The sequence below is a fragment of the Neolamprologus multifasciatus genome, chromosome 18 (assembly GCF_963576455.1).
Source record: "Neolamprologus multifasciatus chromosome 18, fNeoMul1.2, whole genome shotgun sequence".
Classification (NCBI taxonomy): Eukaryota; Metazoa; Chordata; class Actinopteri; order Cichliformes; family Cichlidae; genus Neolamprologus; species Neolamprologus multifasciatus.
The window spans coordinates 2,501,169-2,527,928 of NC_140456.1; the positions used below are offsets into that span (position 1 = coordinate 2,501,169).

The 26,760-nt window shown below is 42.0% G+C and overlaps 2 protein-coding genes across 5 annotated transcripts in view; one reads left to right on the forward strand and one right to left on the reverse strand.

Moving 5' to 3' along the window:
- Positions 1-1,070: 1,070 nt before the first annotated feature.
- LOC146496988 (uncharacterized) lies at positions 1,071-7,020 on the reverse strand. The gene is made up of 4 exons (XM_085140859.1): positions 6,468-7,020; positions 5,167-5,282; positions 4,411-4,537; positions 1,071-2,626 (listed from the first exon to the last, which is right to left on the reverse strand). Exons 1-4 carry the CDS (start codon positions 6,727-6,729, stop codon positions 1,788-1,790), a joined length of 1,344 nt encoding a protein of 447 aa, XP_084996985.1. The 5' UTR covers positions 6,730-7,020; the 3' UTR covers positions 1,071-1,787.
- A 250-nt stretch (positions 7,021-7,270) lies between these two features.
- dnaaf11 (dynein axonemal assembly factor 11) overlaps positions 7,271-26,760 on the forward strand; it is a 49,691-nt gene continuing 30,201 nt past the window's right edge. The window contains exons 1-9 of one of the 4 annotated variants that reach the window (XM_085140830.1): positions 7,271-7,570; positions 8,694-8,861; positions 9,154-9,231; positions 9,329-9,501; positions 9,848-10,068; positions 10,706-10,882; positions 22,183-22,260; positions 23,305-23,370; positions 23,847-23,916. In XM_085140830.1, coding sequence (XP_084996956.1) covers positions 7,561-7,570; positions 8,694-8,861; positions 9,154-9,231; positions 9,329-9,501; positions 9,848-10,068; positions 10,706-10,882; positions 22,183-22,260; positions 23,305-23,370; positions 23,847-23,916 — 1,041 coding nt within the window. In that variant the 5' untranslated portion in view covers positions 7,271-7,560. The remainder of the gene's footprint in view (positions 7,571-8,693; positions 8,862-9,153; positions 9,232-9,328; positions 9,502-9,847; positions 10,069-10,705; positions 10,883-22,182; positions 22,261-23,304; positions 23,371-23,846; positions 23,917-26,760) is intronic. The other 3 variants (XM_085140832.1, XM_085140831.1, XM_085140833.1) reach the window with 3 other exon arrangements.

Below are 26,760 nucleotides of genomic sequence, written 5' to 3' on the forward strand. Positions count from 1 at the left end.
GGAGCTGTCAGTTTGAACGGAGAGCATGGTTCAGACTCCAAACACACAACAAAGAGAAAACGCTGTCCTCTGATTGGCTGCCAGGTGTCGCCTCAGAAAGCAGAACTCCAGGTGTGTTAACCTGCAGGTAAGTCAAGGATCGTTTAGTTTTCCTAAAGTAATGAAGACAAAATGAAATCACAATAAAATGATTTATTTGACCTTTGACTTACATTTATCTCAATTTTGACTTTTTAATGTTTTTATTAAATGTTTGTAATATTCTTAACATTATTTACTGTTTCACTTCATTTTGGTTTTATAGTTTTTAAAGGTGAAATTCTTCAGTTTTAACATCTCATCATTTTCATCTAATGTAAATATGTCATTATAATTTTAAACTATCTTTTGATTTACTTTTTAATCTCATCGTGCTTTTTCGTAATACTCACATCTTATTTTGAAAAACAGAATTTTTATGTTTTCACTTTTAAAAAAAATAATTTTCTCATTATTTTATCATCTTTACTTTATTCTCAATTTCAAAACAATCTTTTACAAAGTTTCACAATTTAGACATTTTAAGACAAATAATGTCTTAAAATTTCAACTTTGTAGTTTTTTTATGTTAAACAACTTTTTTCTTGTCATAATTTTGACATTTTTCTCTAATATTTAAAGTTCTCAGGATCTAGAATTTAAAATTTTTCTCACATTTCAGATGCTTTTTGCATAATTTTGACATCTTATAATTGAACTTCTTTTCTGTGCTCACATTGACTTTTAATTTTCTTATCATTTATACTTTATACGTATTTTTATAACTGGAAATATTACGTTTTTCTAGTCTCACTGACCCCTCAAAGCACTTGAAAATTGAATTATTTTCTAATTTTAACACATTATTATACATTATAAACTTATATTAAGTTATGAGATCAGACTGAGAATTCCTAATCGATCGACTGAACTAAACAGCAACTGTCCACCTTAAAACACAGTCGGTAACCATCACGTCCAAAATATGAATTTTCTTGCTTCCCTCAGATTTTGCACCTGAAACACGAGCAAAGCAAAGAAAATGATCAATGTGAGAGCGCACACTTTTATTTCCAGATATACGCCAAACAAAGAATATTCACATGCTCCATCCAAACACCGGTTTCTTCAGTTCTTGATCTTGAAAACAATCAAAGGGAACCTGAAACAGGGCCGTGTGTGTTTGTAAGAAACGAAGGATCGGGTCAGAGGGCCTCATTTAATACAGAGGCACATGGTTACAAACAGGTAAGGCCTGAAAGACAACAGCAGTCAGAGCTATTGATCAGGTCTGTTCACCGATCAGCCACAACATTAGAACCAGCTCGTGCAGCCACGGGTGCAGCGGGTGGAGGTCCTCAGTGTTTTGTTGGTTTTGTGGAACTTTAAGAAGAGTTTGCAGACAGAAGTAGACGACGACAGAGTGAAGAAGCAGGTGTGAAGCGGATAAGTTAGATTTTGACGGTGACTGATCCACAGTGAACAGTTCCAGGGTTTCTCCTGTGTTTCCTTTGTTTTTACTCGTTTGCTTGGCTCCTCCCATGTCGTTCCTCCACCTCCAGGCTGGTCAGATGGCAACAATAATTATTCTCGTTTCTAGAAATGTGCTGCGAGCTGAACAGCCACTGTAATCAGAGCGTACACGATGTTATTTATTCAGGGAAGCCTGTTTGGAGTGTTTAATGTTTTGGCTGATCAGTGGATATAAAATCAGTTTCCAATCAAATGTCTTGAACTGAGTAACAGCAGCGAGTTCTCCGGTAACCGGGTTAAAAGGCCACGACCGCCTGCTCGCCTTGATGGTGCTTCTGCTGGTGGATCCTCAGGTTCTGCTTCCCGGCGAATCTCTTCCCGCAGTGCTCGCAGGCGAACGGCCGCTCCCCGGTGTGCACGCTCTGGTGCGTCTTCAGGTGACCCGACTGCGTGAAGCGCTTCCCGCACTGAGCGCAGCTGTACGGCCGCTCACCGGTGTGGACGCGCACGTGCGTCTCCAGACTCCGGGAGGACGTGAAGCACTTGCCGCAGTAGCTGCAGACGAAGCGGCGGTCCCTGCTGTAGCGGTTGAGCTCTAGAGCGTCCAGCCTGGAGCCACCGAGCGCCAGCGCCAAAGGGAAACCGCCGGCATTTAAGTCAGACGGTTTGTCCATGAGCGTGGGACGCTGGTCCGGCTTCAGGTACGGCCGGTGAGGGACGGGCACCATGCTCGGCAGGCCCTGATTGGTCCATGATGAGCACAGATCCAGCTCTGAGTCAAAAGGCAGTGAACTAATCAGGGAGACGCCACGCTTCAGCTCCGAGGTCCCGGGCAGCGAGGCCGGACTTCCTCCTGACTCAAGCAGGAACGACTTCCTGCTGTGAGCCACAGACACAACGCGGTCTTCCGACTCCGACTCCAAGTCAAACACGATGTCCGAGGAGCAGCTTTCAACGCCCCCTGCAGGCCGCGGGGAACAGGGCGTGCTGCGGGACTCGTGATGCGCGAGTTGCTCTGAGATTGCGTTATTATTCTGGTCCCACGGCCGAAGGTCGGCGCAGGTTGTGTTTGAGATCCTCAACCGAGACGCGCCCTGCTCGCTGTCCTCCGTGTCTGACGTCGGCACCTCGGTCCCTGCAGACACACAGAGGAAAACTGAAGTTCAAACGGAGCAGGTCAGGAATCTGTTCTTCCTCTTTTATCCTGTGATTTTGCTTTTTAATGTGACAGAAACAAAAACAGCTGTTTTTCCTGGAGTGCTCTACCACATGCTTTTATTTTGAAATTATACTTTCTCATGTATTATTACCACAGAGAGTTTAAAGCCTGAGGGCTTCTGCCATCCTCAGCTTGACTGCAAAAAAACAAGAGGTGATGAGGAGGGGCGGGTCTGACGGTGGAATCATGCTCATTGGCTAATAACTTGTGACTGACAGGTTACAGATCATTTACATGACCAAGATTTTCAAAACTTTTTTTTTTAATTCAGAATGAGCAGAAATGAGAGAGCACATGAACTCAGCAGCAAGATGCTTACAGAGGTCAGAGTTGTTTTCTTCAACAGCACCAGAAATCTTGTTGCAACCACATCTATCGCCACCTGGTGGCCTTCAGACAGAACGCAGGTTTAAGGCGCTTCCATACTGACCTTATTTTTTATGTTCTACACCAGGGGTCGGCAACCTGCGGCTCTTTAGTCCTTACAGTGCGGCTCCATGTGGTTAATAAATTAGAAGTATTTAGCTGAAGTGTGTTTTATTTATGTTAGTTCTTTTTTAACTTGTAGTTCTAAATTGGAAGATTATTGTGATATTGAAATATAAAAATAAAATTATATTCTATTATTTTTTTCATCGCTCAAAATAAGTGTCACACTCGCGTCACACAGACCACGCCCCACCACACACATTAACCAGGTAAAATACATATTTAGGCAGAATTTTGCAAATATCTATTTTACTTTTGTTTAGCAACATAGTATTTTTTTTTTTCCAATTACTTTTTAAAAGTCAGGTCAAGGTATAAGGGCGGCAGCTCACAACAGTTTTTGTTTGCTGGATCATTTTAGTTCAGCTTTCCTTTTGTTATCTTTCTTTAAGAGTTCAAAATGTGTTAATTACATAAATAAAATGTAATTTTCTCTGTAGCACTTCATGGATTTAAGCAACACAGCTTAGTTGTTCACACAAAGCATAAAGGTAAAAAAACAATATATACAGTGTTATCTTCATTGTAGATGTCAAAAAGGATTTGCGGCTCCCAGAGTTTTTGTTTGGGTGGAAACCGGCTCCAAATGGCTCTTTGAGTGTTAAAGGTTGCTGACCCCTGGTATATACAGTCTGTGGCTGTTACTTAATACTCATATTTACATTTCTAATTATTTCATTTATTTCATTTTCTGATCATTTTTAAATTCAGAATTTATTTAATCTACTTATGTTTAATTTTTTTCAGCTGTAAAACAGGAATTCCCCAACTTTAGGATAAATAAAGTAGATTTTATCCTTGAGGTAAAATAAATACATAAATAAAGTCTTGAAAAACAAATGAAAAAATAATTACAATTTTATTTTTCATTCATCAGAGGAAAAAAAGCCCATCCATTTACTGCTGGCCTGGCCCCTCGCTCTTATTTTGAAAGTTTAAATAGACCAGACTGCAGTTGGTTTGATCTGATTTTGTTTCTGCTGCTTTTATTTGGTGGAACTTTGCTGCTAGTTTAAAATATTCACTTATTGATTGTTTTTTTTTACTGTAAGGATTTAACATGTGAGTTTTAGCATTTTTAAAGAAGGAACTCTGTGATTGTTGCTCTTAAATAATAATGCAATTAAACTAAATCAATAGACACACTTAACATCCACACAGTGTCTCTGAGCCTCCACCTGGAATTAAATACATTTTGCTGGTTTGCTCACCGTCCTCACTGATGAGCAGCTCGTCTGTTGTAGTGAGGTCAGATTCAGCTTCCTCTTTTGGTGTTTCCTGTTTTATCAGAACAACATCCTGTTCGTTTGTCTCCTCTGCAGCTGCTGTCGAACCGTCCTGATAGTTAGAGAAAGCAGAGCTGTAGTAAATGTTTGTGACAGCGACACATCTTCTGCTGTTTAGAGGAAAAAAGTCAACGCTGTGCAGAAAACCGGCCTTTTGTCCGGAGATGTTCTTCCTGCTGTTTTGTCTTTGATGTCTCAGGGACACTTTGTTTCCTCGTCTGCTTCCTCTGATTCAGGGAGACCTGCTAAGTGTGGCCTGATTACGCTGAAAGCTTTTTAGCGACTTTTCACATTCATGAAAAAAGGTTTTTCTCTAAATATCCAAACTCACTCCATTTTTATCTTTTTATCAAAATCTGTGCAAACTTTATTACACTTTAGTCCTTTTCATTATTTTTGGGATTATTTATTTTAGAGGAAAACTTTAGTGCAGCTGATCAAACGTGGAGCTGACGTCATTTAGTTCAGCCGTTTGTTTTCAAATCATTCAGAGGGAAACAGAAAGCTTCACTGAGCTTACTGCTGAGATTTTAATTCTAATTTGATTAAAAAACGACGCTACGAGGCAAAAACGTTTCTGAAAATTAAAAAGGAAGCCCCTCCTCGTGTTACACATCAACATCACATCGTTATTTGACTGTGACCGGGTCTGCTCAGAGCTGACGTGGTGGGAAATCTCACCTCTGTGTTTGCAGGACTCGCCTCCGCTGTCACCTCCAGCACCGCGACACGTGCACATCGTCTGAGGTTTGACGCCTTCGGCTGCTTGGCGCTGACTCCAGCGGGCGAGGCGTGATCTGAGAGAATTTTAAAAAACACCACAAACACAAAAAAAGGTCTTTAAGTGAATCAGGAGACCGAGAAACACAAAACACAGGATCCACTCCTGTCTGCGTTTTGTGCTGATTTTAAAACTGTGAGGAATTTAAAACTTTAAAGGTTTTAATGTCACATGACTGTGATTGAACGCTGCATCTTTCAGACCAAACGTTGCACATGCAGAGAACTTAAACTTAATTAATCTTTCTAAGGGATTTGAATGAGACAGCGGCTCTGTAGTTATCAGGTTATTTAATAAGATGAAATATTCTCTATTTATCCCAGGAGCTGGGAACTTCTTCTAACAAAGCAGCTAAAATGTTAAACAACAGTGGAAAAGATCAATAAATCACAAATATGACAAAACAATAACAAAAAGAAGCTCAATTGAATAAAAGATGAAATAAAAGAGGTCGATAACTGAAAAAAATACAGTAAAAAAGTGAACAAACATCTTTTATACTGGTTTATAACTGGTTTTATACTGGTCTAATTGGTTTTATAAGGCTTTATAACTGTTTATACAGGTTTCATACTAAGTTTAACTGGTTTTATTCTGGGTTTATAATGGGTTTATAACTGGTCAGCTGCTGGTTGAATCGTCAAACAGCAGCTCCAACTCCCAGCTTAGCCCCCCAAATATCAAGTCAGTAATTTTGGTAGCGTTAAAAATAAAGTCGTTTAATGAAATCCACCTTTAAATCTCAAGATCGTTTCTGTTTTTCTAGTTATGGTCTTTTTTGTTATTAAAATGTTAGTAACTAAGGATTAAATGACTCGTATTTTCTGCGTCTTTTATACCATCTCTTTATTTCGGCTGATGGAAGCAGCTGGAAAGTTTGGTTCATTCAAAGTGGGACTGGTAAACGCATTATCAGTGCTTGGTTTACAGTGAAAACACCCGAATAAAGTGTACACTGAGTGCAGTGCTGACTTTGATTCATAAGCCGAATTTATACATGACTATTGGAAAACATCACGCGGAGACAAAAGTGTCTGAATCTTTGACAGGGCAATGAAAAAAACGCCTTTTAAACTGTTTTTCAATGGAGCTTGGTTCACGTCGCACTGAAACGCGCTGTGAGCCGGAACACATGATGTCTCGCGCTCGAAACATCACCGGGGTCACTGACCTGCAGATGACCGAAAGCCTGAAAACTCACCCGGGGTGAAATCCAGCAGCCTCTCGCAGTCCTCCTCCTCCTCCAGCACGGCGGCGCTGCCCCGGTGACCCCGGGCGATGATGGACTCAATGAGCTCCAGTTTCCTCCGCAGCGCCTCATTCTCCTTGTGACTGCGGGTGATCTCCAGCCGCAGCACCGCGTAGCTGTCGTCCACCAGCTCGCAGATCTCCGCCACCGCTGCTTTGGTCAGCGCCTCCATGATGGACGTCAGCTGAGAGTGAAACCCCGTATAGCTCGTCATGTTCAGCCACCGAGAAACGACACCAGCCGCCGAACCGCGAATTAAATCGACATTAACAAACGCTGTGGACTCAGCAGAGGAGCGACGGCCCGCCCGTTTTCACGCTGAGAAAGGTTTTTTTTTTTCAAACCCGGTGAAAAATAGGATGGATGCTGCGGAGCACCGACCGTTTTTGTTTGGAGCGGATCCGTAGTCTCTTTAGCAACTTCCGCCAGAACTTTCAAAATAAAAGATCAAGATCTAGCCGTGCTAGGTTCAAGTATACATTATAAATACCAATTTCCGCTTAAATATATTACCTTTAAAATAATTGGATTCCTTTTCGTATTTTTAGATAATCTTTTTATTCAAATATACTTAATGTATATTTGTGTCTTTAAATATTTTAAATGTTCCAGTTTTAACAATATACACATTAGCTATTGCTCTTTGACATTATGCCCCAATATGAATACGATTAGATATCAACTGAGGTTGAACATAGTGCTGTAAATCATCACAGCCTTACTTTACCCAGGTAAGTAATTAACAACACGTTGTTGTTTTTTTAGTTACAGTCGAAGAGCCCAGCAAAATGCCTCTTTAGATAATAAAGTAACCACACTTCAAAGTTAAACAGCAGCACACATCTGAAAAGATCTCAGCATTCCTATTCGTGAATGTCCGCGCCTCTGTCGTGACAGTCTTAAAGTCAGCATAGGGCCATTTCAAAAAGCACTGTCAACACTGTAACTTCATTTAGTCCGTTTGGAGTGGTGCATTTTACCACAGCACTCGAACGCAGCAGCTGCTGTTTGGTTTCCATGGCAACGGTTGGCCACAGCTAGGACGATGGTTTACAGTAAGTGAAAGAAATAGAGGCAAAAATACACCATTTGTTGTTTCAGTGTTCATAACTGACAGTATAAGCGATTTTGTGGCCTGTCCGTGAACTTTTGTTGTTTTAAAACCCGCTTTGAACCGGTTTGTGCCGGGTATGAACTCACGGGACGGTCACGGCGGTGAAATTCAAGTTAGCATGTTGTCAGAAAACGCATTTAGTATTTCCAGAGTGTTCGTCTGTGTTAGTAAAAACAGTTCAGTTCTCTGAGTGATTCAAAATATATATTCATATGTCTGTCAGCAGTTCGAGTATTTGTATACCGTGATAGTTTGAAGACACTTAAAAGATACTAGAAATATATTTCAGAATGAAAGTGAGTTTTTTAATTATGTTCTGGGTTTCTCAAACATCACAGGTGTATGTTTACAGGGAACTAGAGCAGGTATCAAGATTGTGATACTGGGTTTAAAGTTGATTTGGTTGCAGCTTAAATGTGTTTTTTTAACCCTGAAAGTTTCTGATGAATCTAAAAAAAAAATTAGATTTTTTTTTTAAATGAAAAAGTCCCAAATTTCAGCCCACTCTTATGTACTCTAAGGGCCTGTCAGTCGTTAAATATCCATAACTCGAAGTTAAATCTTTGAATAAATTTATTATACAAAAATCAGCTGACTCTGAGGGGGGGTCAGGTGGATTTTTCTTTCCAGATTTTATATGAAAAGACCCAAACTCCTCTTTACTTTGACTACATTACTAAATTAAATATAGTGTTATTTTTATGGTGCTAAAAATAAGAAGTTTATTTATGTGGGACAGGATTGCTCTGAGTTTTCGTGTTTTAAAAAGTACTTTAAGTCACGTGACTTAACAAAAAAAAAACCCTGACCATTTCAGGTCATCAGGATCCTGTTTTTAACCGACTTAAAACCAAGTTTAACAACACACATGACTATTTAGTTTTATTTTTCTAATTAGCATCTACTATAAATTAGTATTGATTGAATAATTTGTGATTAGAGATTGAGCGAAGCAGGTTAAACCAGCCTGCAGCATTGATTCTCCCCAACACCTCCTGACCTGCTGAGAAGACGTTTTTCTTAGAAACGGGTTCAGATGAAGTTCAAAGGAAAATCTGTTTCAGTCACAGAGGATTTGATCCGCCGGCGCGCCGAGCACAATGAGTGTGAGATCTTCTCCCTGGAGGAAGTTTCTCTGCATCAGCAGGACATCGAGAGGATCGAACACCTCGACAGGTGGTGCAAGGAGCTGAGGATCCTCTACCTGCAGAACAACCTCATCCCCAGGATCGGTGAGACGGGCCTCAGTGTGGGTAGAACCCTTTGAGGAAAGAAATGACTGCATTTTAGTGTTGGCTTGGTCTATTTACTGAAATATCACCAGTTATTATGAAAGTGAGGTCTTGAGAACAGTTGTGGTATTTATGTTTGGGCCACTACTACTTAGGCAGAGTTTAGCTGACATCAGTCAGATGTTAGATGTGCTGTCACATCATCTTACCAAGGAAAACATTCACACAGATGCTTTTGTTCTCAAAAGTCATCAGCTGCCTCTACAGGAACTTTGTGATTTTGTTCGTTTAGAAAATGTTGGCCGACTGAAGAAGCTGGAGTACTTGAATCTGGCCTTGAACAACATTGAAGTCATTGAAAACCTTGAAGGTCAGTGCATAGCGTATGTACGGGCTTTAATTCATCGCTTGTTTTTCTGTAAACATGTAAACATGTCGCCTTTCTGTTCCCACTTCCCGCTCATCAGGCTGTGAGAGCCTGCAGAAACTAGACCTGACGGTGAACTTCGTGGGCCGCCTGAGCAGCGTGGAGTCCCTGAGACACAACATCCACCTCCGAGAGCTGTTTCTGGTGGGGAATCCCTGCACGCAGTTCGAAGGCTACAGGCAGTTTGTGGTGGCTGCACTGCCTCAGCTCAAGGTAACGTCTGAGGTGGATCCTCGTCTACATCCAGAGAGGTGGAGGCTGCTGTTGTTTGTTTGGGTTTTCTTATTTTTTACTTATGATTGAGGCAGCTGAGCTCCGTATGGAAGATTCTGATGACAAAGTATTTGATGAAAAAGTGTCTGCAGGGATTCAGTTAGTCGGATGTTAAAAGGTCAGAGCTGAGAACACTTCAGTGAAAGCGACAGCCAGTGAAGCTCCACGAGAAAAATGTGTGACAGTCGTTTAAAGACCACTGAAAGCAGTTTGGTCGTCAGGCTGTGAGCTTAACCCCTGATGGAGGTTCAGAGTTTGAGTCCCAGCTCTCGCTCTGTGTCCTCAGAGCCTGGACAGGACGGAAATCAGCCGGTCAGAACGGATCCAAGCCTCGCAGGGTCTGGAGGAGGCAAGGAGGCGTGTCGCTGAGCAGGAGCAGGAATACCTGAGGAGGAGAGCTGAGGAGAAAGAGGAGGCGAGGAGGAAGGAAGCAGGAGTTGAGGAGGAAAAGAAGGAGAGGAAACCAGGCTTTGACGGCCGCTGGTACACCGACATCAACAACACAGTGTGAGTGAGAAGATAAATCGTTACTCTTGTACAGAAAGTTTCTGAGATGCTGCAGTGAACTGCAGTGAGACAAGATTTCACTTTTTATTAACGTCCCTGCTAATACGCATGATTGTGTTGAACAAATCTGGTCTCAAACAGCAGAATATTCAAGTTAAGTAAGTGAAATAGTTAAAATCAGGAGGAAGAGGGAAAAAAAGGGACAAATATGTTTGCTGTGTGGACTAGATTTGGCTTATGAGCCTCTAATTGGAACCAGTCACTCTCATATCTGCTTTACACTTAGAGATTTGTTTTGGAAGATGCTGATTTTTGAGGCTCAGACTGCAAACACTGTGTCTCCTTTAGTTTCCTGGTCCCTGAGGCGGACTAAAGCCCTCTGACGAGGATGTCACGTATGTAGAGGCGCTCTAGGCGGTCAGAGGTGTTGCTAGCTGCGATAGAGGGCGTGAAAAGTAACAATAAGTGATGATAACATCTTAAATTCTTTCTAAAACTATAGGGAGTCAAGTCTGTTATGGAATCTTCACGTGATCCATAGCAACACTTACAGGTCACCCTGATGAGTTCAGGTGATCGAAGAGTCTTTAAACTGTCTTTACAAACTCAGCGATGACCTAAGACCTTCTGGTTTCAGCAGTCCAGAGTCAGAGAAGGAGAACCAGGAGTTGAACGAGAACCCAAAGAACCCGGAGGAGGATGAGGAGGATGAGGAGCAAAGGGAGCGCGAGTTCTGGCACACACCGTGCAGCTTCACCCCCGAATCTCGTCTGGAGGCTTACCGGCACCTGGAGAAGAGGCGGGCCAAGGAGAAGTAAGTGCCGTGAGATCTGAGCACCACACTGACTTATTTACTAAACATGGAAACAAGCATGGAAGAAAAGAACACTCTAAATTAATCTTCATTAATCAAAAACATTTACTTGTGTGATGTAAAACACATGCTCACTTTAAAATGGTGTTTTTTGGATGCAATTCACTAGTTCAGCCACCAGATGTCTCTATAATCACACCTGTAAACTCCACAGCAGCCGATCCCAAACGGTGGGATTTCTGTGCTGGTCAGAGATTACTATTTGTCTGACTGGCTTAAATTAGAGGCGTGGCTTATATTTAGAGGTGTGGCCCCTGTGTTTGACAGGTATGCTGAGTGTAGCTGCTGGGTGTCTGGTAGGCCTCAGGTCTTTGTGTGCACTTTTTGTAATTACCCTCATGTGCACATTTGAACTGAAACTTTCACCATTAGGGGGCAGCACTTTGCTTTGTGTTGTGTGCCACTGTTTTTAACTCTTCTTTTTTAGCCGTTCCCATTTTCCTCAAGACATTTTCTTTTTCATGTTACTCTATTAGAAAAGAGCGTGCTATTAACAGTGTTGGGGAGTAACGGAATACATGTACCGCCGTTACCTATTTCAAATACAAAATATGAGTAACTGTATTCCGTTACAGTTACCGTTTAAAAAGGTGGTATTTAGAATACAGTTACTTTGTTGAAATAAATGGATTACACGGCGGTACTTCCCTGTTTCATATTGTGGCGGGTCAGGACTGTTTGGGTTTTGTTTGACAGCTACGTTCTGTTGTTCCAGGCGGCAGCGTTACGGTTGCCATGGTTACAGGGTTACGCTCTCTCTCTGCGTGTTTCCTGGGTGAGAGAGGCCTTGTTGTTGTTGTTGTGCTAAGCTAACAGGCAGAATGCTACAGGTATAGCTCTAAAGAATGTAGCATCATAGGCAGTGTAGTCCGTGCTGCAGGGAGAATGGACTGCCATACACGTTATGTGTCTGTGAGCGAGGGAGGGAGAAAAAGGAAAAGTACGAGCTGTCATCGAGCAGAAACGGGAGCTGGAAGCATGTAAATATAATAATAACCACTGCAGCCAAGAAGAGAGCCTGACGAGCCCAGTTGTAAGTAAGCTATTAAGACTCGACTGTACACCGTGTTCGTGTTTTCCTCTGAAACAATAAGTTCCTTTGGAGCAGCCTTTCAACGCCTCTCTCTGTCTCTGCTAGCAAAGTTGACCCAGACAACAAAGTAAAGCTAGTTTTCAGCTACGAGCCGACACAGAACCCACCGTATTAGCCAGAGGTCCCTTTACTACGGTTCGGAGCCGCGGACCTTCAGTAACAGTAATAAATCACAGCAATAGTACATTCATGTAGTTGTAAACAGCATGATAATATATTAAGTAATCCAAAGTATTCAGAATACGTTACTCTCATTGAGTAACGTAACAGAATACGTTACAGAATACATTTTGGGGCATGTAATCTGTAATCTGTAATGGAATACATTTTAAAAGTAACCTTCCCAACACTGGCTATTAATGACTTTCCTCTTTAAATAAAGGTTATACTGACTCGCTGCACCACCTTGTGGTACAAAGTAAAACTATAAAACAAGTACAGCCTGGCCTTAGTTCAGCTTCAGGCAATCTCTCTTCAGCACAATACAGAAATGCTTTGAACAAAAGTTGTAAAGTCATAGCTGTTGTTTCTTCATATTCTTATGAAGCTTTTAAATATTAAATTAATTACAGAAGTTTCACAATAAACATATTTAATGTGATTATCTAGTTTCCTGTGCAGTTAATGGTGCTAACAGACCATCATCCTAGTATTGTGTCAGGAGTGTGTGATGCACCTGTGCAGGCTGTAGACGCAGCTGGTTGCTCAAGCTGATAATTTAGCTGTTCCGACCTCGTGTCCAAATATCATCACTTCCAGCTAAAAAACGCTAATGTAGACGCTTCAAGATGGGTGATGCCACAATGGCTCCGCCCATCATTTATAAAGACTTACTAAAACCTTAAAACAGGTGGAAGAGTACAGCTGTCTGAAATGCAGCTGCTGTCCACAAACTTTCGGCTGTGTTGTCTTTTTTTCTGTGATGTTGACTTTGTTAGCCGTTTCACCAGGACAACACTTAATGTATTTTGAGTCGAGGATGCGTGAAGCAGCATGAATCAGACATAAATACGTTGGCTGACAAGCAGGATGAGTCTGCGGTCCAGCTCGGACCGCCGGGTTAATGAGGAGCTCTCAGACGAACAAAGTGTTCTGTACCTGAGGCGAGACGGTGGCGTCAGAGAGACGAGCGGGTTCAGGCGGTCAGCGAGGATTTTGTTCTGTTGTGTTTGTGACGAATGACTCGGCCAGCGAGCTCGAAGGTGCCAATAATCCTGAGTGATTTACATCCAGGTGTCAGAGCGGGACTGACTGATGAGACTCAGTGGCGACTGTTTACTGAAATCTGTCTAAAAATACCGACCCTGAAGCCCCGAAGCCTAAATATCCAACAATCAGGCGTTAGAGGAAGAACATTCTAACTAAAGAAGAGTTTGTACAGTCTGCAGTGTCACAGCTTCTGATCTGTGCTGCTGCACATTTAAAACTGCAGCTGGAGGAAGAATGCACAAAGAAGAAAAAACCCGAATTCAAACACGAAGACGCTTTAACATCTTTAAAACACATAACAGCAAAGTGTGCAGTGGAGTTAAGAGAAACAGGAAGCTGCACTTTCACTGAGCTGTTAGCATGTTAGCGAAATTAGCAGGTTTATATTACAGCTTATGTGTAATGTTGCTGACTTTAATGAACACTTTCTAAACTGATGGATTATATACTTTTTTTTATTCAAGCGCTGACTTTTGGGCCTCTGAACGTCTAATTTAAATAAACTCTTTGAGTTAAAGCTGAAAGTCTGCACTTCAGTCTTATCCTGAAGAGGAAACAACATGAAAAACGTCTGTCCAGATATTTATGGACCTAACTGCATAAATGTAAATGTTTGATGTCATTTACAAATGATAAGGAGCATTTAGAGTCTAAAATGTCCAGATTTCCCAGTCAGTTATTAATTTTAGGGATTCATATATTCTGTATGTAAAGCATAGACTGTGTGTTTACACTGTACTCGGTCTGTGAAGGTCAAACTGCCCAGCTGCCACACACTCTGCAGACTAATGACTCACACTAAAGACATAACTGGGACATTTTGAGGGGTTTCAGGGCAGATTTGTTGCTGACGTGTTCGCGGTTTTGATGTTGTGGATGTCGTGGATGTTGTTGATGTCAGACGGCTGTGGAGCGCGAGCCGGTGGTTCGTCACATCAGTCGTGTGGGTGAAATGACGGCGGTTTGAGTGCGTCGGTTTCAGAGCTGACAGCACAGAAAAATTAACCGTGTGAATACTGAGCTTCTGCTTTAAATTCGTTTATAGATTTTATTCTTTATATGATATAATATATTATATATATTTATATATGTGTGAACATGGACCAGAGGTACGGTGGCCCCGAGAGGTCAAATGTACTGGAATTTAAGAAAACACCAGCAAACAGAAAAATACTTCAAAAGCAGACAAAACACAAACGAAATAGAAAAAAACAACGAAGTGACGATGAAAAACATGAAGGATGGAGACACTGACGATTCATCAGTGTAAAGTAAGAAGAAGCTGCAAGGTTGTGTGTGTTTCAATCACATGAGTCATATAATACTGTGTTTACTATTAGCTGTTTACTGTTAGCCTGTCGCTCCTGGAGCCGGTCCGACACGTTTTTGTCTCCCCAAAAACACTTCTGCTGTGTTTTGTGTGATTTTGCAGCATTTTAGTATTTGCTGGTGTTTTTTTAAGTTGCAGTGGATTTGACCTCTCAGGGCCACCGTACAGCACACATTTTAAACACACTGCGGACAAATTAAAGTTGCAGCTCTCTCTGTTTGCTGTTAGATGAAGGCTTCAGACTAACTGCTGATAAAATGGCAGAGGCGTGCTTGTAAAAGGACTTTGATTTCAGGCTCCTGTGTTAATCTGATGAGCTGTGATTAGCTGATTGCACACGAACTCTCTTTAAAATATAGCTGCTGACTGTTTCCTTTGCAGTGGCCCGACTCGTCTTCTGCTTGTACACCAATCAGATTACAGCGCTGGTCTGTCATGAGTCTAATTATTTTGCTGTAATTAGTGCTCACCTGTAAGGTGACCCTCTTACCAGGGTGTTAATTGAGTATGTGTAGTGTGTTAAACATCTGCTTCTCAAAGTGTTTCTGTCTTACACACACACACACACACACACACACACACACACACACACACACACACAGAGTTTCCCTGTCAGTATGCTGATATCAGCCTGCAGCTGTGAGGTTTCCCTCACTGAGAGCAGCCCGGTCCGAGGCCCAGAAATGCTGATTATTTCAGTTTACAGTGAACGCTCCTCTGTGGGAGGAAAATGGTGCAGATTAGCTGAAAAATCACAGATTTTTGTAACCGTGTGTGTGGTTTGTGTTGCACTTTTTACAACTTCATTACAGCTTTGTGAGTTTTTTGCAGCCAGGTTGATGTCTTCCATGTGAGAGAGCGGTGGCAGTGACAGTCTGCTAGCACCAAAGCAGTAGGACGGAGGTTTTCAGTGCAGCATCGCGTTCCCCTTTTTACTAACTTTACTCTCCGGACTGCCAGCAACCTTCAGCAACCACTCTCAGGTAGTCAGCAAATACACATCAGTTTGTAGACTGGAGGTTGTCAGCTGGTCTCCACGCCTGTCTCCCTGTGAAGACCCTGGACGGGGCTAATATGTGCTGGAGAGCTTGTGTCTCAGCTGGATTGGGAACGGGATTTTTGTCATCCTGGAAGAATCAGAGGAGGTGGCTGAGGAGAGTAAACTCTGTCCATGTCTGAATAGAGATAAGCAGAATAAAATGGATGAATTGATGGTAATAAACACTTGGATCTGTGTGATGTCACGGAGAGCGGATATCCCTAATATGGTAATCAGAGGCACACAGCTCCGCCTACTTTTAGTTTGTGTCTTCTTTTAAGGATATAGACACTTTAATGATGTTTTCATTCAGTGCCTCTGTGTTTAAAAAGATTGTCCCGACTGTCCCCTGTGGAGCTTTTACCTTCCTCAGGTCCTTGCAGTGTCCTTGGGTGAAGGTTGAATTCCTCTCTTTTCCTTCCTGTTTGCAGTCATTTGAAGATCCTCGTGGTTTGAGGAATAGCATTTTCATTCTTGCTCTTCTTTGTTTCCATGATTCGGTCTTGTGGAAGCAGAACTGTAGCTGTGATTAGAGACCATCCAGATAAACTTGACATAATAGACGTGCAGAATAATAAACACACAAAGCCTGCTCCTCTGGGGTCGTTCCGAGCTTCCAGTTCACAGGGCGATGAACCCTGCTGCAGGCTCTGAATATTAAATCACCACCTCTGGTCACCAGGAAAACATTCAGCGTCTCTTAGAGGACAGAAGGCCAAAAAGCTCCAGTGTTTCTATTTGTCCACCTGTTCATTACAGTTAAAATGCACGTAAACATGTTTGTCACATGGTCATTCCTCCAACTTTGTTCTCTTCGTTTACTTTGAAGTGACGATGTGAAAAAATGCAGATGTTACGATGACAGTGTGTCTTTTTTATTCTTTGGAGTGTTTCAGAGATATAAGTCAGGATTACTGCCAATAAAATAACTCTTCCAGCCAGCATCATCAGCAGGATTTAAATTCATAGTATGCTCGTTACCCCCGAGATCTTCAGCCTCGTAAAGAGATGGAGGAGCTCAGCGCTGGCATTAGATCTGTGCAGATGTCGCTATGACAGCCTCCGTGGTTCAAGTTAGCAGAGCCTTTAATCCTTACATCACTGTGCTTATTTTTATAAAGCCTTAAAGATGAAAAGTACTTTTTGTTTGCTAATTTCTGAGCTATTTAATCACTAAATAAGATGCAAAATAAGCACTGATGCATAGGGCTGCCACAAACGATTATTTTGATAGTCGACTAGTCACCGATTATTTATGCGATTAGTCGACTAATCAGATCATCATCCATTGGACGTAAAACGTACAGCTTATTGCACCAGCAGCATCTGCTCTTATATAACTATCATTAGCTTACAGCTTTAAGTGTTTAAGGTATGTGCTAACTAAAAATAAAGACAAAATGATAGTTTATTGAATTTTAATGACATTTGTAGATTGTTTCAATGGAGTTTAATCTGCTTGACGTTTATTCAGCTGTGTAAAAACTATAACTTTAATCTCAGCCAAACCGATTTACTCAGGAACCAATAAAATACTTTTTAAAAAAGCCAAACAATAACATTTTTAAGTTGTCTAAGTGACTTATATATCATGTTTAACCTGAGTAGCGAAAGACGGCGGTGGGTTTGAAAATGATTAGCCGGGAGTCCGGTGTTCTCACGGCTCTAGTGAGCCTAGCCCCCGGCTAGCTATCGAGCTAGTGGCTAACAGACGTCTCCGAAAACGTCGGAGCGCTTTTGAAAATATGTGGTGTCTTGATAAACTGAGCAGATATTTGAGGTTTACACAGCTACATTCTCGCCTGAAAATATGTTAAACGTTTATTTTGTGACCCAGAAAGAATAATAAGAGTAATATTAAAACTAACTAGCTGCCGCCATTGTTGGAAACTGAGCTGGGCTGCGCTATGAATTCTGGGACACAGCTTCTTCTTCTTCGGGGTTTAACGGCAGCTGGCATCCTTGTACATGCAGTGCTGCCATCTTCTGTTTCAGTCCGTTATTACACTCTTAAATCCTACTACTTATTCCTGCGTCTTTTGGGATCTTACAAAGCTTCAAACGACGCGTCGACTATTAAATCAGTCGTCGACGATTTTGATAGTCGACGTAATCGTGACTAGTCGACTAATCGTGGCAGCCCTACTGATGCAGCACCTCATGTAATCTGAGAAACAGACAGGCTCTGTGGATTCTTATCAACATAAAATAAAAGCTTTTCTATCCAGTGAGAGAAACTGTGAGGTCTTACTGGATAATAAGTTCCAGTTTTTCTGAAAATCTTGTTAATAATTTCCTCTGTCTCTAAACAAAGAGCTGGGTGTCGTTTCCAGGCGGCACAGAAACATCAGACTTTGTGTTTCAGTAAAACTTGTTGAGTTCTGCCGTCATGGCTCCTGTGACGTAAACAGAGGAGAATATATCTCAGGATAAAACGAGGTTTCACAGCACTGAGGCTGGTCCAGGATCAGTGGATGCTGTAATAAATTGGCTGTTTGCACAGCGAGGCCTGACACGTCTGCTTTACTTGGTCATTTTTCCTCTTTAGGCAAAGGTTTAAAAAACTTTTCTATTCACCGTCCGCTCGTCTCGCTGACCTGTGGACGCAGCGCTGACTCACAGCGTTTAGCTTTCATAACACCTCGAGCCACAGACTCACAAACAGCTGAGCTGTGTATGACGAACACTGTGGAAGTGTCCCACTGCTTAATCTCTGCCCACGGGAAACGCCTCACATCAGCCCAGAGGTGTTTCAGCGCGTCGGGCTTCTGTCACATCCTCGCCTCTTCATTTGTCACGTGAGATGTTAAATCTGCACAGTCTTGAAATGTATGCCGATAAATATAATCGAGACGGTTGGATTTAGAAGATGTGAGGTTACACCTGTGGTGTGATACAGGTGATGGTCCACCTACTTGTCCACATTACAGCAGCATCCCTGGCCAGCGCGCTGTCCAAGCAGAAAATCAGGTTGACACAGCGTTGCTGTTTTTACCGCCTCGTCACGCACGGCTGTCAGAGCGCGCTGACTTGATGCGTGCAGTCGGGCCGTCACCGGATTGTCAGGAAAGATGAATTTCCTGGTCCTGAGGTGGATTCTGCGATAAGGTCAGCCGGGAGACGGGCCCACGTTAAATGGCTGCTCTGTTCGTCTGAGAGGAGGGAAAACACCACAGAGATGCTGCCTGGCTGGTGTTTATTCACGACAGTATAGACAGCCCTCAGTTTGTTATTGACCCTCTTTTAGCCTCTTTCATCTCCTCCAACTCCACAGGGAACGAGACCACTAAATGTTTTCTGCTACAAGCAGTTCACTGTCAGTCTTTTCTACCTGATGCAGGTCAAACGACGACTTCGGAGCAGGTAAAGTGAACAAAACAGTGATGCTGAAGCCAGATATGTAAGATCACTGTTGTCTTTTGTTCACAGAGTAAAGCAGTGGAGTAACGACACCGTGTCTGCGTTTAGTTTGCTCCAAATAAGAAAGCACAAACACCTAAACGTCCATTTTACAGTTCAAACCTCAAACTGAACACATCCAACCATCCGTCCGTCTTTTTCCACCTCCAATGAATTTGAATTCAATTCAGTTTTATTCATATGGTGATAAATGACAACAGTCAGCTCAGGTGCTTTATATTCTAAGGAGCAACCCAACAATTTAAAGTTACCTTAAAATATTGACCTGCTTTAGTGCTGCTGGTGTCTTCTTGTTGTCGAGCTGTATTTGATGGAAAGCTGTTGTGTAATCGTGGTCTCTGGCTCTCGCAGCTCCTCTGTGATGGATGACTTTGCCCGTGTGCTGAGTGTCACTGTAACAGCAGCAAACAGATGTTGGGTTCAGAGGTGCTGCAGCACCTTACTGTCCTCCTCGTGGGGACTGCAGCTGTGAATCCGGCATGGATTTGGACTTCTCTGCTAACTGAGCGCTGTCTGAACAGATCGCCCTCAGCTCTGGAACTGTCAGCTCTGACGTCTCCATCACTCTGCTCTTTGACAGATCCACCCTTAAAAAGATAGAAGTTATGGGTTTACAGCTCAGGCAGCCACACTGGGACCTTGACGAGTCGACAGTATCTGGCATTGAGGGAAAAGCTGCCGTTTGAACGGAAAGTGATGGAGATGCTCATTCTGTTTGGATAATTGCTGTCAGCCTCACCTCAGACTAACACCAACACATCCAGGAAGTGACTGAAATATGAAGGAAGCAGTCATCACTTTGGACTCCAGTGGAAGTCAGAGTCCCGCGTCATTAAACCCCGACTGATGCTGAAGGAAAGCCCAACATGAAGCTCTTAGAGTCTAAAATCATCACTTTCACACTCACTTTGAACCATTTAGGAAGCCCTCGGATCCTGAGTGGAAGCAGTTTGTGCACCAGAAACAATCAGATGGGCCAAATCAATAAAACTGTCTAATCAGCTATAAAAACAAACCAAGAAGATAAAGCGTCCATTTATAAAACTAACACTGTCACAGAGGCAGCATTCACCCTCTCTCTGTATATTCACACATTTCAGAGACCTGCTAAGCACTTCCAGGAGCTCTCCTAAGTCTGCGTGACCCATGTGACGACCTCGCCTTCTGAACCCGCTGATTCGACTCTTACAATTCGAGGGCCGTCACACAGATGACCACGAGGCTTCTCCACAGCTTCACTTAGACTCATTATCGCTCGCTCCAGCCAACCACTCCAATAAAAACCATGACCTGACACCCTCCGGTTCAGCACATCGAAGCCTCCTCAAGCACGCCGTCGCCCCTCTCTCCTTGGCTGATGTACGGCTGCGGAGGTCACGGCGGCCGACCCTCTGCAGAGCGCTAAACACTCACCCACCTGGACTGCTGACAGGTTCATCTGCTGCTCGGTGGGCCTAATAGACGGGCTGATATGAGGTGTGTGTTTCCCCGTCAGCACTCGTGTTGCCGTCTGCTTCTCACAGCTAATTGAGCGAGCGGTTGTGCGGCAGATGGTGATGAGAGCACACCGAAGCGACGACTCTGTGACTTTTCTCAGTCTTTAGTTTTTCCACATCCAGCCAAACATTCCTCAAACTCTGTCATTTAAACAGAAAGAAAGGTGATAGATTTGAATGTGGCTGTATTACATCATTATTACAGCTCTAGTTTTACTTAAATTAACCAACTAGTATTTATGTTACTGACCACTTTCAGTAGTTTATTTTTTTTAAAACATTATTTATATTTTAAGCAGGCTAATGCATTTAATTTGTTATATGTAACTAATGGTATCATTTCTTTATTCCTATATGTGTAAAACTAACATTTTCCTCTGCCATAATTTCAGCTTCCAACCTTTATTTGTAATTTTAGCTTACAGCTACTGTTAAGCTACACTTAGCAAACGGTTTTACTGCTAGCAAAACACTTAGCTAATAATTTCCAATTTTTTATGTTTCATTTGGTAATGGTTTTAGCTAGCTGTTTAAGTGTTTAGCTATTTCATTTCTTTATTCATATATGTGTAAAACTAACATTTTCCTCTGCCATAATTTCAACTTCCAACCTTTATTTGTAATTTTAGCTTACAGCTACTGTTAAGCTACACTTAGCAAACGGTTTTACTGCTAGCAAAACACTTAGCTAATAATTTCCAATTTTTTATGTTTCATTTGGTAATGGTTTTAGCTAGCTGTTTAAGTGTTTAGCTATTTCATTTCTTTATTCATATATGTGTAAAACTAACATTTTCTGCCATAATTTCAGCTTCCAACCTTTATTTGTAATTTTAGCTTACAGCTACTGTTAAGCTACACTTAGCAAACGGTTTTACTGCTAGCAAAACATTTAGCTGATAATTTCCAATTTTTTATGTTTCATTTGGTGATGGTTTTAGCTAGCTGTTTAAGTGTTTAGCTGTTTCATTTCTTTATCCGTATTTTTAACTGGCAAATTCAACTTATGCGCTTTTTCACAATCTTATGTAGTTATTTAAAAAAAAACAAAACTTTATGTTTAGCCGCTAATTTAATTTCTTTATTCATATTTTTAACTTCCATAATAATTTCCACTTTTATTTATAATTTTGATGAGCTATTTCCGATGTTACTCTGATATTTCTGTATGAAGCTAAAAGTTTTGTTTCAGTTTTCAGGACAAGTGACGTGAATAATTTGTTAGCAAGCACCTTTTTTTAAAATCACACTTTTAGAGCTTTTATATCATACCTGTTTGAACCGTTCATTCTTTTGCCCTTTTATATTGCAGCTACCACTTTTTGGCTCACGCCTCTTCAGGCTCGGTAGTTTCTTTTTGTTGTTGTTGTTTTTCAGATTATTCCACATAATCTTGCTTGGTGTTGAACCTGTAGGGGTTCTTCACCCTGTGTTAGGCAGGTTAAACTACGCTCATATTGACTTCATGGCTTTCAGCCTACGCAAACACACTCCATTACACATTATATTTCTTTTTCTAAGGATGCTCCTGGAGGGGAGGGCAATCTTTGATCTCCAAGGTACTATGACTCCAGGTGCTGTCACCTGTAAGTCCACTGTTTGAACACCCTGACTTCATTTGTGATCTGCTCACACTGCGCTGTTTCTCTGCAGGGGGAAGGAGAAGAAGCCGAAGGCCGCGAGGACGCTGATCACTGCTGACGGACGAGTCTTGAATATCAATGAGCCCAAGTACGAAACGAGAAACAGAAGCAGGTTTTCCATCCTCACCGTGATGGCATGTTTGTTGCAGCAATACATGACAACTTCAAGATTTGTGGTGCTGCATAGATGATTGGGATCAGATCTTTAAGTATAACATTTTAAAGCCCCGACTGATCAACAGGTTAAATTTGTATTTTGGAAACAATTATAAAGGAAAGAGCTGCAGGTCCACAGTTTCTATACAGTTCTTCTTCATATCTGTCATGTTTTTACTTTGGCTCAGTGAGGCAGGTGAAAACTTATCAGGTGCTTTATCTGGTCCACTTGCTGTCGTCCTGTTGGGGAAAAACATGAACGCTTGCAGGCAACCCGCTCCTCCTCCATTATCCAAACGGTTTATATCATGAGCAAGGCCACAGGGGTCGAGGCCTTAAAGCGCGCCTGATTTCATTTGTATTCTGAGCTGAGGACACGCTCGGGTCAGGAATATATGCTTTATGTGATATATCACCTTACTGCAGTGGGGAGACAGCACGCCGTGCTTCACTGCAGCCCGACTCGTAGCAGCCAGCTCAGTAAAGATGTACACGAGTGGCCGGGAACGTCACATGCTGCAGAAACAAGTTTAAGCCATAAAATAATGTGAGTTTGACCAACCTCACCGTCAGGGTCGTCTCACAACATCCAACTTCAGAGCAAAAAGAAACACATTCACAGCCTACTGCAAACAAAAAACAACAGTTTGGGTCTCCACAGCTAATTTTCTCCTTTTTAAGCCCGCATGGTTTTAACTAAATACCCTGTTTGGATTTTAAGTTGATGTCTGTATCGCAGCTAGAATCACAGGACTGGAAGGCACCAACAGGAAGTCTACTGATCGGACTTTATCTTCAGTCATCTGTCACTTATGGCTCCAAAAATGAACATCGTGGTGACAAAAACTCTGTCTTTGAGCTTTCATAATAATTTGTCCATCTATTATATACAGTCTGTAGATAGCAGTGTTTACATTAAGAATCAGTGTCGTGTCCTGGTTTGAACATCTGGATTGTTGCTCTGTGTTGTTAACAGGTTGGATTTCTGTCTAACAGAAGATGAAGAAAACAACACGATTATCTTGGACCTGGAAGTTTACAGGTAGGAGCACAAACTCTCTGCAGCTTCATTTATCAAAATTAAAAACGAATCATGTTCAAATGGACTGAGCGAACAGACCTGTGTTTATCAATCCATATTTAATGGTGAGACGCAGAGTTACTCTCAGTTTAGTCAAATAATATTGAACCTTAGAAATCGATAAAGGAAAAAGCTGCACCTCGTTTTATTTTGAAATATAACTTCTTGCTGTAAATGAGATCTGTGTCTGGTCACGGTTTGTCTTCGTGTGTGTTGTGTAGCTGGTTTCTGTCTAATGTGGTGGCTGTTTGCACCAAATCCGATTTACCGCAGCCACATCGAGTCAAATTGATTTAAACTGTGGTTGGAGCTCACGTTGGGAAACCATCACGGTGCTTCTTTCACAGAGGATGTCCGACCAAAACTCTCCACCTGATCAGCTGATCAGCGTCTGTACCTGTCTGTGTTTATAATGACTGACCTTCCTCTTCTCACAGACACATGGACACGTCTTTGATCGATGTGGACGTTCAGCCGTCGTACGCCAGAGTCAGCGTCAAGGGAAAGGTGCGCTGTAAAGCTTTTATTTTTATACTCAGATTAACTGGTGACCTTTCAGATTAGGTGATGCCTAATTTGAAGTTTAGCCTGTGCGTAGTTTTGGCTGCACACTCTGAACTTTACAACAAATTAATTTGGGGCTTTTTCCATCATAAAGGGCAGCAGCCACTTAGAGTCAGTCGTTAAGTCTTTGTCAGCCTGTTAAGTTTGTTGTTCAGACCCTCACGCACCATCGTTTCCATCATGCAGATATTCACAGTCACAGTTACGCTCACCTTACTCGTACCAGGCCATGTGAGACTGTGAGACAGTCAAAGAGAGATGCTTTCAGCTTGAGCATAAAAATAGCCCCCACCTCACGACACCAGCAGCAGCCTGAGCCTTTCATACGAGGCAGGTTGGAGCTTTGGCACCAAAAATCGAGATTCATCACATTCAGAAACGAATAAGAAAATGATTCAGTGCAGTGAAAACATTTCACAGCCGACTCAGTACAATGTGAAATTTTTACCTGGACAAGTGTAAGAGAATCTTATCTGTCCAAACTCTGCTGTGCAGCTTAAAACCAAAGAACAGTGAATAATAATAGTAAATATTCAGAAGCAGCTCTTTGTGCACAGTTCTTGTTCGGTGCCTCTTAGATTGGTCGTTTTCCCCCATGTTTGTCATCATATTTAATGTTCATGTCTCTGTGTTTTTGTCTTGGTCACTTCCTGTTTGAAGGTTAGATTCTGACGTGACTTCCTGTCTTTGTCTTTGCTCCTACACCTGCTGCTGTTTTCACCTCGATCTTCAGTCAGACCTCTGAGTCTTTGCTTTCCTCTGGTTGTTCACTTTTGTTTGTTACCGGCTCGTGTCCTCAGAGCTCCAGACTCCACTTTCATTCTCCTCTCATTCACACTGGAAGCAGGCCAGTTTAACCACAGACTGCTGCTGTCAGCCAGTGAAGGTCCTTGTGCTCAAGGGCACTGCGACAGTAGTTCTTGATGAAGATTTTCCTAAACGTATTTCCGTGTTGCTCTGGGATTCAAACCTGTGAATTTTGAAGGCTCTAGGAGCACAAACGGGAACAAATCAGCAAATCTTTTCCCGTGTTGCTGAGTTGAGGTAACTGTGCACATGTTACTTGCAGTTTGACGTGTTTGTACTTACTGCAGGTATCTGTTGGCCTCTAAAGTTTACAGGAAACACTTACCAAGCAGTATGTCCTGCACAGTGCAGCTCTGATTTCTCACAGTGAGGAGTTCAGAGACTGCAGGCAGCAGCAGACTCGCTGCAGGCCGACACCAAACTGTAGCAGCTCCCCTTTCAGCAGCACCACAAAGCCAGAGAAGGTCTGAGATGAATGCACATATTTCTGTCTGCAAACAGAAACTGAGAAGTTTTCAAATTCATTCGCTGAAATATGAGAAATTTTGAGAAGTTGGTGCTTCTAAAATCTGTGTGTATGTTTACAGTAGCTTCATATTTTGACATTGAGGTGACTGGCAGAGGTAGCATAAGTGTAAGTGTGCAACATGTTTTTACTAAACCAGAGTAACACAGCTATTTACATTAAAAATCTACAATGTTTTTAAGGTTAAGTGCTTTTAAGTGTCTTTGCAGAACGTGTGGGCCCAAGCACATAGTTTACATACAGAGCTTTACGGTTGGTAATAAATCTCAGTGCTTCACCACAGACCCAGCATATGAAAGCATTGAAAATGCACATGTATAAATAACATGTTCATAATCCATCACTGCCACGAAACTGCAAGAAAGAAGTTTGTTTTCATCTCAAAGGACAGACAGACTTTCATTTACCAGTTGAACGTGACCTGAAGAAAAGGGTCATCGGTATTAATTCCTAAATACAAAGAGAGTTCTGAAAAAGTTGGAACGTAAATAAAAACAAACTTCAATAATATCCAGGATTGTTTATGTATGTAAAAATATATAACATAGATCAAATATAGCAGTGGTCCTGGAACTGAACCCTGTGGCACACCTGTAGTTATATTAAGCCTGCTAATGTAAAACAAAGGAAGAAGAATAAAACCAGGAAGACAAATGTTAAAAATACAGGTAGCATGTAAGAACTGTAAAGGTTGTGTGGCCCATATCATCATGTAACACATGGTGCAGTGAGGAGCTCACCCAGCTGCTATAAAGTAGTAAAAGTGAGACTTCTGACCAAACCTCCTCGAGCTCTTCTCTTTTTCTCCTAAAATCTCAGTTTTCCGCTGTGTTTTGAAACACTGCCTGTTAATGCAGAGATCTGTCTGCAGTGTGGAGGATGTACGGACGACTGACTGCTGTGATGTTGCTTGTTGGGAGCAGCGGGAACGTGTGATAGATGGAGGAGCAGATTCACAGAACATAACAGGCCTCCAGAATCTGCTGAATCATCAAACCTATGTGACGTCGGTATTTTTGCAAAGCGTTTTAATATGCCTACTATGAATTCATTTCCCAGATGGAAACAGTTTTTTTTCTCTGTAAAAATGGCAGCAGTCCAGAACAAATGCACCACAAATGTGCTCCGTTCAAGCACACACCTTTACGATCAGTAATCAGTCGAGTCTCCTGCAGCAGAAGCGGAGCCGCTGCAGCCCTGCTGGAGGTTTCCTGCAGTCTGACAGGTTTATTGTGACAGGAGCCTCCGTCCTGCACATCCACAGCATTTTCTCCCACGTGTTCCAAAGCTGCTAATTTATTTATGTTTTTAGGAATTGATTTCTGAGGGAAACAGTTACTGCACACGTATTCAGTCATGTGAACAACAGCACCTGACATATTTAGGTGTGTCGTTTATTTAACAACTAAAACATGCAGAAGCCATGTGTGAAAAACTGATTCCATCCTGTGAAA